The sequence below is a fragment of the Ostrea edulis genome, chromosome 6 (assembly GCF_947568905.1).
Source record: "Ostrea edulis chromosome 6, xbOstEdul1.1, whole genome shotgun sequence".
In the NCBI taxonomy this organism is placed as follows: domain Eukaryota; kingdom Metazoa; phylum Mollusca; class Bivalvia; order Ostreida; family Ostreidae; genus Ostrea; species Ostrea edulis.
This window is the reverse complement of record NC_079169.1, coordinates 59875132-59892096: the sequence shown is the minus strand read 5'-3', so window position 1 is coordinate 59892096 and position 16965 is coordinate 59875132. Positions and strand designations below refer to the sequence as shown.

The following is a 16965-nucleotide window of genomic DNA, read 5'->3' as shown; positions in this document are numbered from 1 at the left end:
CGATATCAAGCAAAAGGGGCTGACCCTTTAAATTAGGGGCCCAGAAGGGTCCAAAGGTTTTTGAGAATATCTCAGAAACTATTAATATTTTATAATAAGTCATTGAAGCGGAAATGTTCATCTAAACGAGCTTGTTCTTATCAAATCAAAAAGTAGGTCATATGTTACGTAATAAGGGATTTTAAGGGCCAAAATCATAAATAATTGACGCCTCATATCTTGAAAACGACAAATATTTTGAAAAGCATTATGGAACAAAAGTTGTTCAGAATGATAATCTAAACAATATGTACATTTCGTTTTTTCCCTATGTGGCCCCGTTAGGGAGCTACAGTTTGACCCCTAAATATTTCTTGTAGAGATAACTCGAGAACGGTAAAGAATTTCTAAATACTTGATGAGCAAAAAATGTTTAAAATGACAAGGCCTTTCTTACGATATCAAGCAAAACGGGCTGGCCCTTTAAATTAGGGGTTCAGAAGGGTCCAAATGTTTTTGAGAATATCTCAGAAACTATTAATATTTTATAATAAGTTGTAGAAGCGGAAATGTTCATCTCAACGAGCTTGATCTTATCAAATCAAAAAGTAGGTCATATGTTACGTAATTAGAGATTTTAAGGGCCAAAATCGTAAATATTTGACGCCTCATATCTTTAAAACGACATATTTTTTGAAAAGCATTATTGAACAAAAGTTGTTCAATGTGTCATAACCTATCGATCAATATCAAAAAATGGGTCTGTGGGCCTCATGTCTCGCCTGTAGAGTCGATTTTTGTCGATATCAGTCGATTTCAAAAACTTGTAACTGGTAAATATTTTGTAAGGACATATTGAACAAAAGTTGTTCAGTTTATCGAGATCTATCGATTGATATCAAGAAATAGGCCTATGGTCCTAATGGCTCACCTGAAGAGTCGATTTTTTGTCCATATCGGTCGATCTCAATAACTTTTTACAGGTAAATATTTTGTAAAGACATATAGAACTAAAGTTGTTGAGTCTATAGAGGGCTAACAAATGACATCAAGAAATAGGCCCGCGGGCCTTATGGCTCGCCTGGAGAGTCGAATTTCAAACGAATTTCACCGCAACTTTGCTTCAGAAGCTTATGATATGAAAAATTGATTATATCTAAAGTGTCTTAAAGTCGGAAACTAAATTGGGACTCATTTGTCTATTTTTTTTTTTTTTTTTAACTCCGAGTGCATCAACAAATCGGACGGAAGACCTACTCGTTGCTCGCAACGAGATCGTGTCTAGTTATTATTATTATTATTATTATTTTCCTTGGTAGTACACGCGTTTTTCTCAGCCATTTCTCGATCGATTTTCACGAAATTTTCAGGAAAGATGTCTTTTGGTGACGAGACTTTGCTTGCAAAATTTCGTGCTTGACGTCACTTCCGGTCAGGAGTTATCTCTCTTTTAGTGACTTTTTGAAGGGCCTTGTTGTCCACACATCTCCTCCGTTAGTTTTGAAGCTAGAGTCTTGAAATTTCTACACAAGATAGAGTAAACATTTTAGAAGATTTGTGGGGGATTCGATTTTACCGGAGGCGATTTGCCTAAACGCTCGCCTGGACCTGAAAAAATGGATGCCAAAATTTGTCGCCGATTTCGGCGATTTTTGACCTTTGATCTCCAATATCTTTTTTCTTGCAAATATTTTGTTAAGACATGTAGAACAAAAGTTGTGCACATTTACAAGATCTTTTCGAAAATATCAAGATTTAGGGGTTAGCCCCTTAAATTAGGGATCTAGAAGGGCTCAAATTCTAGATCAAATATCTCAAAAATCGTTAATATTTTGGTATAAGTCAAAGAACAAAAAATGTTCATCTCAACAATCCAAATCTATTCATATAAGAATTTAGGTCATATGTTACGTAATAAGGGATTTTAAGGGCCAAAACCATAATTTTTTTTACCCCTTGTATCTCGAAAACGACAAATATTTTGAAAAGCAATAAAGAACAAAAGTTGTTCAGAATGATGATCTGAACAATATGCATATTTCGTTTTTACCCTATGTGACCCCGTTAGGGAGCTACAGTTTGGCCCCTAAAAATTACTTCTAGAAATAACTCGAGAACGGTAAAGAATTTCTAAATACTTGTTGAACAAAAAATGTTTGAAATGTCATGACCTTTCTTACGATATCAAGCAAAAGGGGCTGGCCCTTTAAATTGGGGGCCCAGAAGGGTCCAAAGGTTTATGAGAATATCTCAGAAACTATTAATATTTTGTAATAAGTCATTGAAGCGGAAATGTTCATCTAAACGAGCTTGTTCTTATCAAATCAAAAAGTAGGTCATATGTTACGTAATAAGGGATTTTAAGGGCCAAAATCATAAATAATTGACGCCTCATATCTTGAAAACGACAAATATTTTGAAAAGCATTATTGAACAAAAGTTGTTCAGAATGATAATCTAAACAATATGTACATTTCGTTTTTTCCCTATGTGGCCCCGTTAGGGAGCTACAGTTTGGCCCCTAAATATTTCTTGTAGAGATAACTCGAGAACGGTAAAGAATTTCTAAATACTTGTTGAGCAAAAAATGTTTAAAATGACAAGGCCTTTCTTACGATATCAAGCAAAACGGGCTGGCCCTTTAAATTAGGGGTTCAGAAGGGTCCAAATGTTTTTGAGAATATCTCAGAAACTATTAATATTTTATAATAAGTTGTAGAAGCGGAAATGTTCATCTCAACGAGCTTGATCTTATCAAATCAAAAAGTAGGTCATATGTTACGTAATTAGAGATTTTAAGGGCCAAAATCGTAAATATTTGACGCCTCATATCTTTAAAACGACATATTTTTTGAAAAGCATTATTGAACAAAAGTTGTTCAATGTGTCATAACCTATCGATCAATATCAAAAAATGGGTCTGTGGGCCTCATGTCTCGCCTGTAGAGTCGATTTTTGTCGATATCAGTCGATTTCAAAAACTTGTAACTGGTAAATATTTTGTAAGGACATATTGAACAAAAGTTGTTCAGTTTATCGAGATCTATCGATTGATATAAAAAAAATAGGCCTATGGTCCTAATGGCTCGCCTGTAGAGTCGATTTTTTGTCCATATCGGTCGATCTCAATAACTTTTTACAGGTAAATATTTTGTAAAGACATATAGAACTAAAGTTGTTGAGTCTATAGAGGGCTAACAAATGACATCAAGAAATAGGCCCGAGGGCTTTATGGCTCGCCTGGAGAGTCGAATTTCAAACGAATTTCACCGCAACTTTGCTTCAGAAGCTTATGATATGAAAAATTGATTATATCTAAAGTGTCTTAAAGTCGGAAACTAAATTGGGACTCATTTGTGGTTGTTGGTTTTTTTTTTTTAACTCCGACTGCATCAACAAATCCGACGGAAGACTTACTCGTTGCTCGCAACGAGATCGTGTCTAGTTATTCTTATTATTCTTTTTTTTTTTTTTTTTTCCTAGACGCTAACTTTGAAGCTTCATATCTCGCTCATTCCTCAACCGATTTTGCTCAAATTTTCAGCTTTAATACATTTTACTAAAGACTTTCAAAATACTTTTAAACATTTTGGATAGTCTCTTCCGCTTGCGAGTTATTTCCCTTTTAGTGAAATTTTAGGGGCTTTGGTTTCCAGATAAAGGCTCCGAGACTATAATAATTGGAGCAGAGAAAACACTGAATTGGTAAAGTAGAAGCATTGTAGTTGTGCACATCATATTTTGTTTTTTGATTTCGCCATTTAAAATGGCGATAGAGAGGGGTAAAAAATCAGGACGCCTGAAAGAACGAAAATTTGCACATAATTTCCTTTGTATCTTTTAAACTAAAAATATTTTGTTAAGACATGTAGAATAAAAGTTGTGTAGAATTTCAAGAGCTTTTATTTGACACCAGTAAAAAGGGGCTGGCCCCTTAAATTAGGGATCTACGGCCCCTAAAAGTTTTCGCTTTATAGCTCAAAAACGGCAAAGAATTCGATATGGCTTCCGATGGAAAAGTTGTTCTTTAACATCTTATTTATCTCATGAAATTGTTATTTTGTTCGAATCTTGTGTTATATTAGAGTAAAAAGCTATACCCGTAAACAAGTAGCCATTTTCATTTGGCAAGTGAGCGAGAACTCTTCATGCGTATAACTGAAATAAACTTGCTAAAAATAACATACCTGACTACAATAGATACTAATATTCATTTTAAATAAGGTTTTTAACATGCTCTGTGGTTCAAATACAAATTATTTAATGATACATTTCTCTTTTTCTTTCATTTTAACATAAACAAACCTTCAACAACAACAAAAGGAGAGAGATAAATTATCTTTTATTTGTTTCATATTAGAATTAAAATAAGTAATATACATAAAAATAAAACGTTCAAACGTAAAATAAATCATGGTCAATAACTGCAAGCTGTTTACATTCTTCACGGTCAGCGTTGTTTATACAGTTATGTAACCCAACTCTCGCCTCGCTCGCAGGTGGCCAGAGTGACAAGCTTGCATAATCAAAACAAAAACATCGAAGCTAACTCGGCTTTCGTCCATCGCATAAATAAACACATCAATTACTGGAAAATTATGTTTGAAATCATTTTGAATCCTTTTACATTATATCATACTTAATTAACAATTATATTATGTTTTATTTCAATTATAAAGTAATTGTAAAGATGCTACCGCAAACATTTCGAGTTAGTGATCAATGGACCTCATAATATTTGTGTCAAGTTATACATACATTTAAAAAAACCTACACAATTTTCCTGATTATTTATCGGTTTGTCATTTTCCTCACAATAAGTTTACGGTAAGGGTATGTGACGTTTCTAATTGTCAGAAAAAATCGTACTAAATAAAATGAAGTAGTTTTAAGTTTTATTAACTTATAATTGTCTGCATACAGAAAGATTTATTTGTCGGTTCATTTCATTTCATCTAAATACAATCATGCGTGCAAGTAGATGCGGTTTTTATAAGTGAAATGAAAAAGGCAAGAGCGCCCCAAATATATATATACATCTCAAGCGTCTTATTGTGTTTAATTTTGGAGATTCATCACATGTGGACAAGCAATCTGTGATTTAACTCTACTTTAGCCAGTTGATACACAAGCTTTCTGCATTCTCTACAAAGTGAAAAAAATGGATCCTTTTTGTAAGCATAACAAATAATTTATAAACTTTATTTTTTAAATCACGGGTTCTTATCATGATTATACCAACTCTAAACATGTATAGAAAATCATCAGAAATCCACATCGAATCAGTCTCATTTCATTCAGTCATTAACTGCAAGCATTTTACATACACACCGGGGTTTGTTCTTGTTTACAATTACGTAACCCATGGCTCGATTGCCCGAGTTCGGAGCCATCGCATGTGTACCAGCGATCAGCGGCAATACATGTACACACAAAAACATTACCGTTTTAATGTAATTTGCAAACACAACGATTTACAGAAAATTATGTTTTTAATAAAATCGGATTTTTCAAATGATTGGTGGAAGGACAGGAAGTTCCAGTTCCCACCCTCCAATATTTTTACCAACATATGCTTGACAGTATACAATACAGATCGTTAATTTACGGTCATGCCCTTTCCAGGCACGTAAAACCCGGGGGGGGGGGGGGGCAGGAAACCTAACGTTTTACTGTTAATTTACTATGAAAATGGTCATTGGAAGGCCTGTTCCCCCCCCCCCCCCACTTTTGTAATGAAATGCGCTAATGTTATGTAAAGAACAAATTTTTTGGTGTACAGAAAAGTTGGAACCTACCCCACCCCACCCCCCACCCCCCGAAATAGGATTTTTGACTTTGGGAAATTGTCCGTTTTCTTTCTTTTTTTTTCTTTTTTTCTTTTTTTTTTTTTTTGCTTGTCAAAGATTTTTTGGTAAGTGGAATTTTTTTTTCTGGCTCCCCCCCCCCCCCCCCCACTTTCAAAAACGATGTTACGTGCCTGCTTTCAATCTGCCTTATGTCTACCTCTTTTGTTTTTACCTATTGATGAAAAACAACATCATTTACAATTTTCAGCATTTTATCGGTCCAAAAACAGGTTGCATTTCAATGGAAAACCGTCACCGTTATTGCCCATTGCACCTTGGTGAAAAGCAATGTTTTTATGATATCCACATCATAAAACACTACTTTTCATAAAACCTTCCCATTAATATCTGACAATCTAACAAAAGAGACTGTCTCTTCGAGCCGGAAGAACAGATAGCAATATTACCGAACACTAATTATAGTTCCAGCAAACAAAGTTTAAGATATCACCAAGTCCGCCTATCCGTGCAAATGTGCCCAGACCGCAACTTTTAAAAATACACCGTAAGCTCAATCTTCACATAAAGATTATTAATGACAATAACATAAATAATCTTGATGTAAGGTCATTTGCACCATTTCTAACGGTCTAAAAGTTAAAAATTGATTAGAGTCTTAATAGATCTAACTAATGGCAAATTTTAATTAATACTGAAAGAAAAGTTTCCATATGATCAAAGAAAGTGTCCTGGCCTTGACCCATGCTCATATTGTCAAGTTCACTTTTTTGAAAATACAAACTCTGTCCTGACCATATGCTGTAATGAAGAAACATTTAGATTTCATACTTACAACAGATTTTCATGTTAATTGAGGCTGCATTAGGACCTGACCCAAGGACATATGGTCAAGTTCAAGGTTTTTATGTCACACAGCTCCGACGGAAGACCTCTCGTTGCTTTGCAACGAGCTTTGCTCTAGTTTATGATTTGTGGTTCTAAACCCGGTTAATATACGTTGTTTATGTATTGAAATATTTGACAAGATATGTTCTTGACATTTAAAAGTCACATTTGTAAAAAGTCTGTAAGTTAATTAGATACCCGGTCTTGAATAAACTGATCTTTCAATCTTTGTTTAACATGACAGATAATCCAGTTAGTATTCATTTTAACAACATTATACAATACATTAGACATTCCAGTCATCTAATATTTTCTTTAAATTCAAAGACAATTTTGGTTGACATCCCTTTTGAAATTTATGTACAAGAAATTTATATAACATATAACAATATTTTTCATTTTCCCCATGCATCATCCGACACCAAAAACTAACAATTCTTGATTTTATATGTAAATATAAAGGTGGTCGACCTAGCTCACCATAAATCATATAATTTGGAGTGGAGTGATAATTTACAAAAGTGTCAAGTGTATCTTTTCAATAATTTCATTGTTTCCAAACCCCCAAATTTCACATCCATATAGAAGGATAGGAACAACAATTTTGTCAAATAAGTGTAAATGATCTTCTATTGAGAGATTAAGATAACGACCTTTGCTTGATATTGAATACATTGCCCAGATGGCTCTATTCGACACATATTTTTTTTCATTTCTATAAAGGAACCAGTTCTAAAAAAGAATACATCCAAATATTTAAAGTGGTTCACAATTTCAACGTTCCTTCCTTCAAAATAAAGGTTTTCATTAACAGAGCGACCTCTTGAAAAAATCATGATTTTAGTTTTATCAATGTTTACCTGAAGTTTCCAGGTATTACAATATAATAAAAGTACCGTGTCGTCTGCATACAATATTACAAGTATTTTGATATATATATATTCCATTTCATTTGTAATGTATTGGAAGCCCATTGACGTCATTTGAAGAAAGGAATTCTTCTAAATCATTTAACAGTAGTGCATAGGGAAAAGATGAGAGGTTTTCACCCTGGCTAACACCAACATTACTTGCGAAAAGGTTTGAACATGCATTATTAGATATGATCCGAATTTAGTTTCTTCACTTTGCGTGATAAAAATTGTCAAGGTTGAATAGATGGTAGCCATTGAAATTTTAAACACACTCCTCCATTAGTATTTATGACTGTTCGGTTTTCTGCAAGGCATAGAGTACGTTTCATGGTTTATTTGATCTACCACTCTTCCTAGTGCAAAGAGTGCTTGTGGATTTGGGAGCGTCCGAATGCGTCAATCTAACATGTTCCACACATCAATGGCACAGAAAATAAGTGTAAATTTAGATGGTTCACTTGTATGAATCGAAAGTTTCATTGTGGTGGAGTTTAAAGGGGCATGGACACGATTTAAGCTGAAAATTTTCAAATTTTATTTTTCCATTTTTATTGTTTACAATGCTTTGACTAAAGTATTTCTAATGGTCAACCAAAATGTGAATATCAGTTGAGTTACAAGTGAGATACAGCACTCGTGATTCGTTCTTATGTAAACAAGGCTCGTGCCATGTTTTTGTCTACATTTAGATTATTTGATAGAAAATAGTATGGGATTTATCATAGTGCAACAGTACAATTAAATAGTTTCTAGTGTATGGCACATACACTAGAAACTATTTAATTGTACTGTTGCACTATGATAAATTTTATGAATAAGCTTTATTTCTTTTTAAAAAGAGAGTTAGTGTTTTATTATACCACATGCCATATAGTCTTATACTTCATTTATACGGACAAAATGTACACGATACTCAGAGTCGTAAATTACATTGGGTTTGAATTCAAAACAAGAGTATTTTCTAGAGCAATGCTGCAGAAAATTCCAATCTGAACCAGTAACATTCCTTTTTAAAGATAAATTTGTTTCCCAAATTTGAATATACATGTAGAAAGCAAATCAAAACAAAATGATGTTCGTTACAATGTGTGCATACCCATTCAGACTTGGGTATATTTCAGGGCCCACCTTTTTTCCTTTTCTTTTTTTTTTTCAATTTTCAAAGATTGCGCAAATACTCTTAGCCTACTAATATTTTTGTTTGTTTTGTAAAAAGTTTCGTTGTTAAATAAAACTAAAGTGTAAAATTGTCAGTCAGAAAGAGATATACATGTTACATTTAAATGATTCACTTAGCATTGCTTATAACTCCCCTTATTTCTTGGTTAAAAAGAATTATATCTTGACCTAGTGCTAAATTCTTTCAAAACATTTCTTTCATTCAAAACATTCTGTGTAACACATTATATACAGGAAAATCCACTTGTTTCTTATAAATTCTTAACATTTGCAGCCCAATTTGTACATTCGTTGTACATATTAACATAATATTCTCATGTATTCCTTAATTTTTGTCTCCCACCCCAACGCGGATGGGGACATCGAAATACCGGTGTCCGTGTGTGCGTATGTCCGTCCGTCCCACTTCACTTTGTGTACGCAACTCCTCTGAAACCAAATAACGGATTTTGTTAAAATTTTATAGGATTGTTAGTCACCATATGTAGTTGATCATCTTTCGCCGCCGTTTTCATTCAACAAATTTTACAGGAGTTATGGGACTTTCTTGAATTATATAGGCAATCGGAACTCCTCGAATGTCTCGCTCACTCGACATAGATGTGCGCGAGACATTCGAGGAGTTCCGATTGACAATATAGGCATTATCTTCCACAGAGTTATCGGTCCTTTCTCTCCCTTATACAATATATATAAAAGGGAGAGAAAGGACCGATAACTCTGTGGAAGAGAATGCAATATAGGAACACATTGAGGACGCAGCACCTCAGAAACCGCTCAACGGATTTTGTTCAAATTTTGTAGGACTGTTAGTCACCATATGTAGTTAATCATACTGCGCCGTCATTTTAATTTGACTTTTACAGGAGTTGTGGGACTCTTGTGCTTCAACTGTTTGGGGGGGGGGGGGGGGCGGGGGGGGGGGGGGGGGGGGCATGGCTACGCGTAGCAATCTTGTCAAAATGTCAGTCTTCCACAAAGTGAGCCAATGCTTAACAATGACCATATATTTTCTATATTTTTACTGGTCCCACGCCTAATTTAGCAAATACTGAGCACTGCATTTCTTACTTTTCTTTTTTTTTTTTTTTTTAAATCTTTACAAAATTGTGTAAATACCTTCTTTGTTCTTGGAGCTTTATGAAACCTCATAATTTGATATAGGCAAAACATATGTATCAAACATATGGAATTCAGTTTCAACATTAAAACTGACGTCCTGAATTTCTTAAACCAAAACTCGCCTTTCTTTTCAGGCGTAGTAATAATCCCCTTATTCCTGACGTAAGATTTAAAGTCTGCACACAACCTTCTAATAACCCTCAGAAGTTTACCTCCTATACCTTGCTTAGTTTAGTTTCTTCCATAAAGAGTAGCGATTCACAGTCAAAAGCTTTTGAGTTGTCTATAAAACAACAATACAATTTTTTCTTCTTTCTTAAAGTTTCTGAGATTATACCATGTAAAGCAAAAACTGCATCTCTGGTACTGCTCTTTGGTTAAAATCCAAATTGTGCATCTGACATTACATTCAATCTATATTATATTGATTAACGAAGTAGGTAATTTAGCAACATGAAATCCCTCTATAGTTATTTACATCATTACCACCACCCTTCTTAAAAATTGGTATAATGATTGACTTTCTGCATTCAACAGGGAATCCCCCGGGTTCGATTGTATAATCTTGTTGAATGATGCTGTTGGTATTGGTAACATATACCCCGGTGGCATGTTATCTGACTTTATTTTGATGACTGAATCATTAGAAATTTATCACACAAACTCTCTCTCTCTCTCTCTCTCTCTCTCTCTCTCTCTCTCTCTCTCTCTCTCTCTCGTATAAGCGTGATCACGGTCTTATATATGGTAATTGCCGATATACTGCTAATAGTTCGTATGTTTGGAAAAGATGTGATAAATACCACTGACTATAAGGGGGTATTTTAAAGGTCAAGTACATGTTTCAGCGACGTTGTCAATAATAATTTTTTTTAAAATCCCCCTCCCTCCCTCTCTCTTTCGGACTTCCAACGTTGATTTCTGACACTGCTCGTATGAACCATCAACTCTCACAGCGAGTAAGTACTTCTACGTGTTGTGTCAGTATGCAGTTGGTATAGTTTCTAGTGTAAATTAGATTCAGATCCAGAGGGATAAGTCGACTTGCCATCTACGAGCGGATTTACGAAAAGTGTGGCGTCTTATAACCTATACACCTATGCACGTTTGATTGTACTCGCTCAGTGCTGCATGCTTGCTGACTGTGTTAGATCGTGACGGTGACCTGGGGCGTAACTAGGACTATTTGAATGCGTAGGCCGAGGGTTTTACCGAAGCGCCGAAAGGGGGGGGGGGCAATTCCCGAGAAATTGTTGAAATATTAGAACTATTTGCTATTCTGAGCATCACAGTCGTTGCAATAGACATAAGATACCGTGCATCTTTTCAAAGACCTTTAAACTGTTCGGACAAAGCTCTAAAGGCATTAGCATCCCCTCAAGCTTCATTGGACCCGTTTCCAGTTTCATATGAAAACCAACACAAAAATCTTTCATATTTGGATGTTACTGAGCGTTTCACAATATATGTAAAGGTAAGATAATATTTCTAATTTGCCTTTGTTTTGTTATCACTTGTAAAATGACCATTTCATGCTTCACTCGATCCAACGGTCATACTGCTAAATACATATAATCAGATTATGCTGTACATGTGTCATAAAAACAGAATAATCATTTTGTTCAGTTTTAAAAACTATAAATATATATGAACATATAATTTTGTGCAAAAAAGGGTGTAATGAATTATGTGTATAGGCATGTGCCTACTCGAGCCTATCGAAGACACGCCCCTCCCTCTAAAATCGTTTATTTCTTCTCAGACCATCAACAGTGGCAGATGAGGTACAATCCAATCGTTTACAGATATACTCCAAAAATACGTCATTAACTAGTACAGTGCATATATTAGAGAAAATGACACAGATATACAATAGATGTATAATATTGAATGACACAGGTGTACAACAGATGTATAATATTGACTGGGAATCGACTGTATAGCATTTATATTCTGTATAAACTGCACCATGCGTTCACGAGAATGGTCTACGCATACAACATAACATTGTTTACAAAATACGTGTAAGATCTGCTATAAAGGCAAATCTAATTTATACACATTTATAATTATTTGTTTGTATTCCTTTATAAGTATTACTTGTGTCTATGCGTCGTCGTACGTCTAAGTTACGCGACGTCGAACGTGTATCGTCTTATCCATATTTGTTTACCACACAATTATAAATAAATCACCGTTATTTCAGCACTACGTGTAACAAAGTGTATATGTTTACGTTCAACAAGGAGTGATCTTAATAAGTCAACAAGTTAAGCATATTATGTTTGAGAGACTTAGTGACCACAGTACTCTGTTCCTCAATGGGCGAGAACTTCTGACAGTTTATTCCTAATCTAGAAACTGGTATCTTATTATTTAGTTTAACAACGAGACGAACTTTTAATCCCATCCAAATATAAATTCTCTGTTAACTTTTTTTTTACCCATTTCATATATTATGCATGAAATTCTCTCTACCTAAAAACTTCACCTTAGTTTTCTTTGGTTCTGTTTCAATTCTTTTTTCCCTGTTGCATTTTCTTTGAGTTAAACACTAATCCGCAAGATACTGATCACTACATGTACAAACTTTATATATATATATATATATATATATATATATACATATACATATATATATATAGGTAAAAAATAAAAAAGATACACGAAGACGTTTAGTAAAGCTTTAGCGCTTTCATTTCAAATCTTCAGAAGCTTATATATATATATATATATATATATATATATATATATATATATACATGTATATATATACCCAATGAGGCAAACATAAGATACACATTACACATCGAACTCGTTCGCTTCAAAATTTGATGTGATCCATATGTATATATATTTACCAGGTGTAGAACCAAAATCAAATTCAAGTTCAATTAGGCCTATCTAAATAGAAAATAAAATCTGCTGACAGTCAGAATATAAAGTAATAAAATTTGAAAGGGGTCAAATTATAATTCGAGTCTTTTTTAATATATTCATTTTACTATAATAAGTTTAAGTTATGGTTTTAAAATACATATACAGTAGTATGAAATCTGTGAAGTGGTGGATACTGTGGGTATAGAATAGAATCGAATAGAACAGATAAGAATAGAATAGCATAGAACAGAATATGATTTATTTCCAAATTAGGGCCCTTTCGGGCATACAGCATACATGATTGTTAACATTTCAATGTGCAATGTTTATTTTAAAAAAATTATGATAAAAAGAAAAGAACAAAACAAGAGCAAAATATGCACTATTAATATGAGCAATGTTCATACATGAGACATTTTGAATATGATAATACTTATTTGTATTACATGTAAGTAACACCGTGTATCCTAATGCAAAACAGTCAGAAATACACACAGAAAAAATAAAATAAAAATATATACATGTACATAACAACACTACATTTAATAATAGTAAAGGTAGTATAAGTACACATGATTAATACTCCACTGTAATGGAAAAGATACCACGGGACGGTGTATTGGTACTAGGTCAACATGGCATGATTATAATGAGTGCATATGTGCAAATATGGTTTCATATGGTTCACACATGATATACAGTAATACTAGTAGTATGAGCTTAGACAATGTACATAACACGAGACATTACTTGATGTAATATATGTAAGTACCACCGTGTATCCTAATGCAAAACAGTCAGAAATGCACACAGGAAGAAAATAATAACAATATATGCAATGACACATAATAATAGTAAAAGACACCTAGTACAAGTACATATGACTGACTGTAATGCGAAAGATACCACGGGACGGTGCATTGGTACTAAGTCAACATGTCATGTTTACAATGGGTGCATAATTATGTATAAACATATTGGTTTGAACTTTCACATGATTCATTTTATATTGCTTCTTTAATCAAATCCCAAAGGGCTACAAGTACATCAGTATTTTCACAATATTGAGTAACCATATTAATCTATTCATGTTGTCAAGACTGGAAAAATGTTCACATTGTTGTTTTATAATTTTATACATGTTCTGTCTGAGTGAGTTATAAGTTAAACATTCAAAAATTAGATGAATTTCATCACCAATTTTACAAGAAAACTTTGTACAAAATCTTAAATGTCTAGGGATTCCTGTATAACGACCTCGTTCTACTGGTAAATTGTGCGCTGATGTACGTAATCTTGTAAGTGCTTTACGTTGTACAGGTGGTAAGAGTGTTAGGTAGTTTTCAAAAACAAAATTAGTTTTAAATTTAACATAAGTTTCAAGTTTTCCATATTGTAAACTTCTGACATATCCCCATTCTTTCAAATAATGATGGCATAACAATTCCTTACATTTTTTCTTAAAAAATTATAGGTTATTGATTGCAATATGATTGTTTCTAATTCCAACAATTCCAAATAACTTTTGTACGACACCATACCATGACTGCGATTTTAATGTACAAGCATTACGCTTACTTTGCATTTATGCAACATTTAGTAGAGGAAAAGAAGTACCCAGATTTTCTAATCTGTTTACATATTGTATTATATTTTTCACATCAAAATGTAGTGGAAACCTGCCAAGTTTGGATAGTGTTGCAAAGTTTGAGCTTTTTCTATGAAGACCTAGAATGAATTTACAGAATTTCACATGGAGGTTTTCACATTTTGATTTAGAGTAAAAATCATATAAAGAGATATCATTGCGATTGAAAAAAGAAGGGCGATTAAAAATTCCCCAAATCTCACTGCCATAGAGTAATATTGGCTTGATTGTGTGATCAAAGACATGAAGGGGTGTTTTAGTGCTAGGTTGTAATGATAAAAAATCTTTATGTAATTTGAAATATGCTTTCATTGCCTTTTTGTACAGATCCTCTTAAGCATTAGAAAAATGTCCAGCTGTATTGAAATATATTCCCAAATATCTGTAAGAGGGGACACACTGTATTTCCCTTTTCTCCAAAATAAAATTTTTGCTTGAGAAATCTTCCTGCTTTATTAAAGATTAAAACTTTAGTTTTATCAATATTGACGTTCAAGCACCAATCAGAACAATTTTTTTTGCAATTTATCAAGGTATATGAAGCGGTGGATATTGTGGGCATATGAGGCGGTGGATATTGTGGGTGACTCTCCCTTCCATCAGTAATTTCTGCTTCCTTTGTTTACAATAAACCTTTTAATTTTACTAAACGCTGACCTTCTCATAACATCATTTCATAGATTCGTTCCACGTTTTAACCCCACCCCCCTTTTCCCCAGTAAATGTGGGATGGGGAGGAACGTTAAGTCTCCAGTTACCGTTTATTCCTATTACAAAGAGGTATATTTCAACCCAGATTTTGTCCTAGATGATATGATAAACTTCATTATCTTTATAATACATCACAGAACCTGGAAAAAAGAAACACGCACTGAAGAAATCTGTAGTACTATACACGCTCGTCTACAGGTGAGTTTTTGTTGCACCAATATTAAGCAATTTAATCAGACTTACTTATATTGTTTTATATGGATTTCAGGAAAAGAAGTGGAAAGATGCACCGCTCCCACGAACAGTTACACATGCTAACCCCAGGTGAGAGAGAGAGAGAGAGAGAGAGAGAGAGAGGTGTCGGGAAATTTGTTATCATATCCGTTTTCACTTTTACATGCAATTTTCTTCCCGCATGGTGGCGCTGTTTACATTGATGGAGGCATAAAGTGTATATGTTTTATTAAAACACTAGATCTACCGTAAGTAACAATGCATGAAGTACTAGAGCTGTGCTATTTAAATGTTTGCGGAACTGTAGAGGTAAGTAGACGACGTGATGCATTGTTTGAGCATTTAAATCAGGTGACGAAAAGGGGAGAACATTAATCTATATTCGACTAGGTGGATTTCATAATAAATTTTCTATAGCGAAGAAACGCGGCTTTATAATGGACGTTACAGAATTAGAAGGTAAACAAATACAAATTTCATAACCCCTGACCATGTTCAAATACACGATTACGAAATAAGCATTTTTGAAGATGGTTTATAATGGGTAACAAAGTTGTAATTCACGAATACGTATTTTGTGCTCTTTAATCTGGTACTATTAATGTGTAGACAATCCCAAGAACTGTATATTTTGTTATTTATGATATGTTAGAATATACACTTGTCATGTATAGTGGATTCTGCATGTCGCCCCATGTAATACAAGTGATGTTACTCGGAGAAATAAACCCATTGATTTATAATATTGCTGTAAAATGTAATATCATAACAGTCATAAGATTAGGCTAGATAATACGGAATATCAGAACCATTATTTTGTCTCCGATTCCGTCGTGGTTTTAATATTTAGTATGCCCAACGAGATCACGTTTTCTGCGTTAACTTGGGCAACTTTCAGTAGACAAGCATTTAATTATTAATAATTATTATCAGATATAGTGAGTTCAGGCACAGTTAAGCGTCAATTTTGAAAGTTGGGGGGTGGGGAGCAAACGGAGAAAAAAGGTGCCATTATATATGTTTTTAGCAAGAAAAGCAATTCTGCCCAAACCCTAAAATCGTAAACTCAAAGGGGTGGGGTGGGGTGGGGTATTCTCCAGTACATGTACGAGTTCAATACTTGCATTTCTACTACCTCTCATCGCCATTATAATAAGTGACCAGCTAATAAATCGATCTTTGCATGTACTAAATAAAATATTGTATATGATAATAACGTGATAAGTGTGTTACATGTCAAGAGGGGGGGGTGAGGGGGAGGGGGGGGGGGTTACATGTTGAGCACTGTATGTACGTATCTGGGGATCGATGCATAAATTGTGATTATTTATATCATTTCATAGTGGTTGGTTGTTTTAATGACTTGAGAAAGTAAATATCCACATACGTAGGCTACATAGAGGAAATAAACTTTTTATATCTTCGCTTTTAAACATCAGATATTTAATTCAATAACTCATGTTTTTGGTACTAGGGCATTCACTTATGACATTCTGCAAAATAACTTACAAACCAGGTAGATATTGTTGTATCAAAAATGAGTTGTCTTTAGCCCTTACTATTTTGTGTACAAGAGTTGCCCAAGTGATGCTTACTGGTAATT

General features: G+C 33.9%; 1 protein-coding gene and 1 long non-coding RNA gene across 4 annotated transcripts in view; one reads left to right on the top strand and one right to left on the bottom strand.

Annotated features, from left to right (window-relative positions):
- Window positions 1–13013: 13013 nt before the first annotated feature.
- LOC125648369 (uncharacterized) lies at window positions 13014–15469 on the bottom strand. Its single transcript, XR_007360278.2, has 2 exons — window positions 15372–15469; window positions 13014–15268 (listed from the first exon to the last, which is right to left on the bottom strand). It is a non-coding gene; the product is annotated as an uncharacterized LOC125648369 (long non-coding RNA).
- Window positions 15252–16965, top strand: part of LOC125648367 (oxysterol-binding protein-related protein 8-like) — a 57815-nt gene continuing 56101 nt past the window's right edge. Inside the window, exon 1 of one of the 3 annotated variants that reach the window (XM_048875377.2) lies at window positions 15252–15452. In XM_048875377.2, the coding sequence (XP_048731334.2) occupies window positions 15386–15452 (67 nt within the window). In that variant the 5' untranslated portion in view covers window positions 15252–15385. Of the gene's footprint in view, window positions 15453–15646; window positions 15672–15709; window positions 15822–16965 lie in introns of those variants that run through there. The other 2 variants (XM_048875382.2, XM_048875378.2) reach the window with 2 other exon arrangements.